The 8,264-nt window shown below is 39.0% G+C and overlaps 1 protein-coding gene across 1 annotated transcript in view; it reads left to right on the forward strand.

Moving 5' to 3' along the window:
- Positions 1-8,264, forward strand: part of IGSF5 (immunoglobulin superfamily member 5) — a 36,579-nt gene that overhangs the window by 13,917 nt on the left and 14,398 nt on the right. Inside the window, exons 3-5 of the mRNA XM_075263544.1 lie at positions 2,175-2,495; positions 4,254-4,562; positions 4,959-5,093. Of these exons, the coding sequence (XP_075119645.1) occupies positions 2,175-2,495; positions 4,254-4,562; positions 4,959-5,093 (765 nt within the window). The remainder of the gene's footprint in view (positions 1-2,174; positions 2,496-4,253; positions 4,563-4,958; positions 5,094-8,264) is intronic.

An 8,264-nucleotide genomic window follows, 5' to 3' on the forward strand; every position in this document is an offset into this window, starting at 1 on the left:
ACATAGGAGCCATGTTATAGTAGTTATATTCTTGTACATAGGGGCAGTATTATAGTAGTTATATTCTTGTATATAGGAGTAGTATTATAGTAGTTATAGTCTTGTACATAGAAGTAGTATTATAGTAGTTATATTCTTGTACATAGGAGGCAGTATTATAGTAGTTATATTCTTGTACATAGGAGGTAGTATCATAGTAGTTATATTCTTGTACATAGGAGTAGTATTATAGTAGTTATATTCTTGTACATAGGGGCCGTATTATAGTAGTTATATTCTTGTACATAGGAGCAGTATTATAGTAGTTTATAGTAGTTATATTCTTGTACATAGGAGGTAGTATTATAGTAGTTATATTCTTGTACATAGGAGGTAGTATCATAGTAGCTATATTCTTGTACATAGGAGCAGTATCATAGTAGTTATATTCTTGTACATAGGAGTAGTATTATAGTAGTTATATTCTTGTACGTAGGAGTAGTATTATAGTAGTTATATTCTTGTACATAGGAGCAGTATTATAGTAGTTATATTCTTGTACAGAGGAGCAGTATTATAGTAGTTATATTCTTGTACATAGGGAGCAGTATTATAGTAGTTATATTCTTGTACATAGGAGCAGTATTATAGTAGTTATATTCTTTTATATAAGCGATAGTATTATACTGTTATATTATCGCATTTGGGGGTCAGTATTAAAAATGCTAAATACTTTGTGTGTTCCGTTTGTGTGTTGAATAAAATATTATTAATGACTAGAATTGCTCTTAGGATTTGTGAGTTGCTATGTCTTGAGCTGTGATATAATGACTATAACTCACATAGCGGTCAGTGCCCCCGAGCTTCTTATATTTCCATCTGTTGCAAATGAGTTTGGCTTTAGCCCAGTGACTGTGACTGTGATTGAAGCGGCGACTCCTCCTTGTGTTATCTACAATGTGAGCAGAATCTTATTTTCATTATGGTCAGCTAAAGTCAGGGCATTTGTTTCCACCCCTCCAAAATCTAAAATGTTCTATATTCTTTTTAAATCTACTTTATATAGTTTTAAAACTTTTTTGCTATCTCCATAAGTGTTTGTTTGTAGTCTGTCATCATGGAGACCCCTAAGAAGTTCTAAACACAAATAGATACATTTTTGTTACGCCCATCTATTGATTGTAGATGTATTTGCAATGATAAAAAGTCAGTTGCAAAAGTCAACACACCCCATCAGCAGAGGAATCCGACTAACCTTCACACTATATACAGTCGACCAATAAAAATGATCAAGATTTTTACTTTTTTTAAAAAAAATTATTTCTGCTAAAAATGTCTGTGTTCCAAAAAGGCCCTTTAAGAGGCCGCTTACCTGTGACACGTTGCAGACTGACCCGGGAATACAATAACCATTGGGTTTCGTGTCTTTTATTATTTTTGGACTTTGATATATTAGGATCATTCTGAGCTGCGCCCTCCTGTCCCTCTAGGAAATAGAAATTTGACAGTATGACATTGTGCTAAACGTTCAACCTTTGACAGTGAAAAATATAAAAGAAAAAACAGTAAAACAAGGAAAATGAGAATTTCACGGAAGAAAAAAAAACGCTGAAATGTTGACATTTGTCAATGCAGAAATAAATCAACAAAAGTAATAAAAGCCAAATAGCCGAGGTTTATTATCAGGCGGATGTGGGGGGAGAGTATCAGAAATAAAAGGTTTAATGCTATCATAGAAGCTAGGGGGAGCATATTGCATACATATATAGATCCCGTGGAAGCTGTATACCTGTGTATACCTATATGTGCAGTGAGCTCCCCCTAGTTGTAGCGGTATGCAGTTCAAATGATATCTTTTATCAAGTCAGAGATACTTGATATATGGAAATATCATGTTATGTACATGTTCATATCTGCGCAGTCCGTTGAAGGACCAGAACAACCACCTGAATGCCCCCATTAGTTATGACCCTGTGTGGACCTCCCCTAAAAAAATCTAATGTCTATGAACATCTTAACTCTAATAGTAATTTTAATTGCAATACCATGCCTGACCATATGGGGTGCAAAGTAAATCTACAGTATTTAGACTTATGAGATATGATGCTCTAAAGCACCATCTAGTGGTGAAGTCTGTAATTACAAGATGTTTTTTTATAAATGAAATAATCTGAGTTTATTGTCTTGTTCCACAGATTACGGGTCATGCTCAAACATAATTGACGGTCCGAAAAATCTCACCGTGCTCAGCGGGTCTAATGCTAGCTTTCGATGCATCGTTGCGAAAGGGTGGACATCTGTCTCATGGTACTTCCAGAACACCTTCGTTGTCAGTATAACCCAAAGTCAGACCACAGTGAGTGTCAATTACATCACGGTACAGAACAGCGAGAACCCCGTCACCGGAGACTTAACCTCCGAGATAACAATTGTCAACGTCAACAAGACCGACTCCGGGATAGTAAGCTGCAGCAGTCTCTCCTCAACGTTTCAAGAAGCCTACCTGTCTGTGCAGGGTGTGTATACTATATACTATTATACTATTAGGTAGGCCATATAATATAATATATTAATAAATGTAGGGTTTTTGAAAAGGGGCCGAGGTACATGAATTCAGTGTCAGATATTGAAGCTACAGGTTATCTGTAGATCTGTCCAACCACTCCCTGCTGATCCCAGCCAGGCTTACAAATACATCTGTTTCCATTTTTTTCCTTTGTATCTCATATTGTTTGCAGGTTGTGTCTTTTTATTACATCTTTTTTTTTGTTAAGCACTGAACTTTTTTTGTCTATATTAAATCTAAAATTTAATAAGGTTGATCTTGGCTCTAAATGTCCCCACAATTGTGTAGTGACTAGAGATGAGCGAATAGTATTTGAAACTAGAGTGCCGAATACCTCGTTCCCATAGGAATGCATGGCAGTGCCGACCGCTTAAGCCTTAACCCTTGCTGTACAGCCGCTCCCATGCATTCCTATGGGAGCGAGGTATTTGAAACTCTAGTTTCGAATACTATTCACTTATCTCTAGTAGTGAGTAAATTTTGCTTAGGTTTGTTACCTTTTTGTTTGCTCTTGTTGTCAGTGGTTTGGGTATATTGGTGTCTTGCCCACCCTAAAGTGGAAACCGGCACCTTGGTGGTGGCAGTTATTTATGTGCATGTGAGATTGTAGAAAGTAGTGTGAAATTAGAGGTCCCCTTTAAGGTCATATCCAGGGTGAAATAGGCTTGTGTAGTGAGCAGGGTATACAGATACCTGACATAATTGATTGATATATATATATATATATATATATATATATATTGTAGGCAGGCAGTGGGAATGGTTGTGGAGGGGAGATATATCCCTTTGAGATGGCTCCTCTCCACTTGGTGAGGGACGAATCCATGTGCAGGTTTTGGGGCTTGTTTGTAGACCCGGGCCCGATGCTCTATCCCAGGGTTTGGGAATAGCAGCAGTGGGAGCCTTAAACCCTGTCCAACAGTTGGGTGTGTCTCTGACTTTCATTGTTGCTGCTGCTATTGAGAGCTGAGGACCCAAACCCAGTATAGCTGTGGAGAACCAGAAGGGCCAGCCTGCTAAGTTTATGGACTGCATTGCCTTGTGGCTGAAGTAAGCCTTTTCTTTTCCTTTGTTGCTGAAGAAAGCTGTTTATGTTGAACTTTGTGAATTTGCTCCTAATAAACCGAACATCCGTTGAACCTGAAGACCAAGCTTCACGTGTGTTTTACTTGCCTAACAACCAGCCCCAAGCACCCGCTTTTACAATATATATCATCTATCTATCTATCTATCTATCATCTATCTATCTATCTTTCTTTCTATCTATCTCATATCTATCTATCTATCTATCTAAAATCCAAAAAAGGTTTAAGAGCAGCACCATATATATATACCCTTAAAGGGACATGAGTGCAAGTCCGAAAGGGTTTTGCATAAAACCACAGTAAGTATGAGAAAGTCTTATATTGTTACGATTGAAACGTTGCATAGAATAAACCACAGTAAATAATTTTTACACCAATTTGGAATGCCGTCCATTTGTTATTATATCTATCTATCTATCTATCTATCTATCTATCTATCTATCTATCTTTTATCTATCTATCTATCTATCTAACGATATCTTTCTCATATCTATCTTTCTATCTATCTCAAATTTATCTATCTATCTATCTATCTATCTATCTATCTATCTATCTATCTATCTAACAATATCTTTCTCATATCTATCTTTCTATCTCCTAACTATTTTTGTCGCTTCTCTCAGTGAGCGGATCTCTTCAAATAACAAATGGAAGTGTCACTGTGACTCCGAACTCCACAACCATCATGATTTGCCAAGCAGCACAATGGTATCCAGCGCCAACCATCACATGGCAAATAAATAATACCTTGGCGGATACTTTATATTATTCAACTATATACAACAAAGATGGCAATGACTTTGTGACAGCTCTAAGCACGTTTAGAATAAATCCATCAGAAAATCTGAGCTTGACTTGTTTGGCCTCAATAGAGACCCTGACCCAACCGCAGTCAGCGACAGTCAACATAGTAGTAAGCGAGCACATCCCAGGTAAGTGTGGCCCTTGTGTCTTTGGAGCAGAGTAGGTCCATGTGGTTGATGATTTAGGTTAACGCACCTTCTTTTACAACAGATCTGGCACCTGTTAATTGTCCTCCTTTGCCATGTAGTAAAGAAGGGTGTCATGATCCTTGGACTAGTCCTTTGTTCTTTGCCATCTATTTTGGGCTATTTTGTAGGCAAATGCTATAGTTTGGTATATTTACCTAACAGTGGGGGGAGCTATTCTACATTCATTGCGGCTCTCAGCAATGTAGAAAACTAGAAAGCCCCTGGGGGGCGGAGACAGAGGAGCCATGAGTAACCAATCAGATCATCAGAATATTGTATGTACCGCTATATAATATACACAACATGGCAAATTTATGACATTATTGATTTTTCTAGGGAACAACTCTTCACTGAGTCGGACGGACATCATCCTCATCGCTGTCTTTGCATCTCTCGGAGGTTTACTGCTCCTGATCCTCATCATCGTACTGATCATATATTGTTGTAAAAGGAAAAAAAGGAAGAAAACAGGTAAAAAAAGGATCCGCTCAATGACATAAAACAAGATGTCTGACTCCATGGCTGGGGATTATTTTAGGAAAGCCATTATCTTTGTAGAAAAGCGGCGCCCATGCAAAATTTATTTCATCAATGCTTTATTACAGCCCAGGAACAGAGAAGCCACATAAGAGGTAGCACAGTCTGTACAGGGTCTGAGGTTAACAAGGTCATCCCTTGTTTAAATTGATGTTCCATGACCTCAGTGTCTATCTATCTATCTATCTATCTATCTATCTATCTCCTATCTATCTATCTATCTATCTATCTATCTATCTCCTATCTATCTATCTATCTATCTATCTATCTATCTATCTATCTATCTATCTCCTATCTATCTATCTCCTATCTATCTTCCTATCTATCTTCCTATCTATCTATCTATCTATCTATCTATCTATCTATCTACAGTATATAGAAGAAAATTCAGACAGCACCTCCCAATGTGAACAGGTACAAGCTACCGTGGCAAAATACATAAAAACAAAAAAATATAGCAGCACTCTGACACAGCACAAAGGCTATAAGGAACAAAGAAAAAAAACTATAAAAATACTATAAACTAAATATATAAATAAATTTGAGGTTCTTCATTGTACATATTTGATCAAACAGTAGGAAGCCCTCTACCTGCCCCGACAAGGCGACCTCATTAAGGTAGGACCCTACACTAATACCTCTCCTGGACCCAAGTATGGGTCTTCAGTGTGAACACAGGGCAATAAAATACCTCTCCCGGACTAGAATAAGTCTACAGTGTGAACACAAGGGAACTAAGATCCAGAGAATAGTCACCTTAAAGAGGACCTTTCATCAGATCGGGCACAGGCAGTTCTATATACTGATGGAAAGCTGACAGTGCGCTGAATTCAGCACACTGTCGGCTTTCCCGATCTGTGCCCCAGGTAAAGTGCTATCGGTCCCGGTACTGTAGCGCTTTATAGTCAGAAGGGCGTTTCTGACACTTAGCCAGAGACGTCCTTCTGCCCAGAAGTGCCTATCGCGCTGTACTGTGGAGCGGGGAGGAACGCCCTCTCCACTCCTGATAATACTCGTCTATGGATGAGCACTGTGAGCAGAGGGAGGGGGGTGTTCCTCCCCGCTCACACTGTACAGCGCGATAGGCGCCGCGAGGCAGAAGGACGTCTCCGGCTAAGTGTCAGAAACGCCCTTCTGACTATAAAGCGCTACAGTACCGGGACCGATAGCACTTTACCCGGGGCACAGATCGGGAAAGCCGATAGTGTGCTGAATTCAGCGCACTGTCAGCTTTCCATCAGTGTATAGAACTGCCTGTGCCCAATCTGATGAAAGGTTCTCTTTAAATGGCCTTGGGGAGATGGTTTCTCTGTTCCAAATAGGCCTGTGCAATTGAATGGGAGCGCAAATCCAACTAAAGGGAACCACAACCCTCTTACTATATACAAAGAAGAAAATTCAGACAGCACCTCCCAATGTGAATAGGTGCAAGCTACTGTTTTGTTTTATCTATCTATCTATCTATCTATCTATCTATCTATCTATCTATCTATCTATCTATCTATCTATCTATCTCTCTCTCTCTCTCTCTCATATTTATCTATCTATATCTATCTATCTATCTATCTATCTATCTATCTATCTATCTATCTACCTATCTATCTATCTCATATTTATCTATCTATCTATCTATCTATCTATCTATCTATCTGTCTATCTAATAACTATTTATCTCCTATCTCATATCTACCTATCTATTTGATCAGTGGCGTAACTAGGAATGGCGGGGCCCCTGGCAAAACTTTGACATGGGGCCACCCTCCAAAGACCCCGACTGACCGCTCCTTTTCCCCTGCATTCCTGCAGGCACTATTATGCCCCGTTGTGGCCCCTGTACACAGTATTATACTCTATAGTGGCTCTTGTATACCGTATTATACCCTATAGTGGCCCCTGCACACTTTATTATACCCTATAGTGGCCCCTGTGGCACAGTATTATGTACTGTAATATATAATACTGTAATAAGTTCACTGCCTGGGAAAGAAGGGGTTACAATGCCACATTCAGTGTCAGTTTAGAGTGTTCTCACAGTTCTCACCTAAAACACTCAGACACTGAATGTGGCACTTGTAACCACTTCATCTCCAGGCAGCTGCCAGCACAGTACTGTGTGCTGGCAGCCTGTCCTGCTCACATAGGTTAAACTCACCAGTCTGCACTCACTCAGCACTGCTCACTCCATCCCCCAGCACTATCTTCTTTCTGCGGTGATGTCTCCGCTCTCCCCCACTGTCAGGACGCAAGCTGAGGCTCTCCACCACCCGGAACCCAATACCTTAGGTGGCCTTGGGCCTCAAAAAGTAAAATTTATTGTTTACTAGCTGGTACCCGCGACTTCGTCTGCGGTGATTGTAGAAGTGGGTATATACAGGCGTGGGTAAGGTTTTCGTACTGTGTATAAGGTATGGGATATGAAATGTAACTTTGTATCTTGTTTTTGCTTTAATTCAGAGAATACGGGAGACTTTTGTGTTGAAGTTAATTTGTATTTGAGCTGCTATATATACGGTGTTGTGAGAAACGTTACATAGTGACTTTGGGACAGAAGTATTTGAAGTTAACCCTTTCCCGCCGATGGCATTTTTTGATTTTCATTTTTGACTCCCCTCCTTCTAAACTCCATAACATTTTTATTTCTCCGCTCCCAGAGCCATATGAGGTCTTAATTTTTGCGGGACAGATTTTTCTTCATGATGCTACCATTATTTATTCTATATAATGTACTGGGAAGCAGGGAAAAAATTCAGAATGGGGTGGATTTGAAGAAAAAATGCATTTCTGCGACTTTCTTACGGGCTTTGGTTTTACGGCGTTCACTGTGCAACCAAAATGACATGTCCCCTGTATTCTGTGTTTCGTTACGATTCCGGGGATACCAAATTTATAGGGTTTTATGTACATTTTTGATCTATCTATCTATCTATCTATCTATCTATCTATGTGATCTATCTATCTATCTATCTATCTATCTATGTGATCTATCTATCTATCTATCTATCTGATCTATCTATCTATCTATCTATCTATCTATGTGATCTATCTATCTATCTCATATCTATCTATTTATCTATCTATTTCAGATCTATCTATCTATGTATCATC

Source organism: Leptodactylus fuscus, chromosome 2 (genome assembly GCF_031893055.1).
Source record: "Leptodactylus fuscus isolate aLepFus1 chromosome 2, aLepFus1.hap2, whole genome shotgun sequence".
NCBI classification, from domain to species: domain Eukaryota; kingdom Metazoa; phylum Chordata; class Amphibia; order Anura; family Leptodactylidae; genus Leptodactylus; species Leptodactylus fuscus.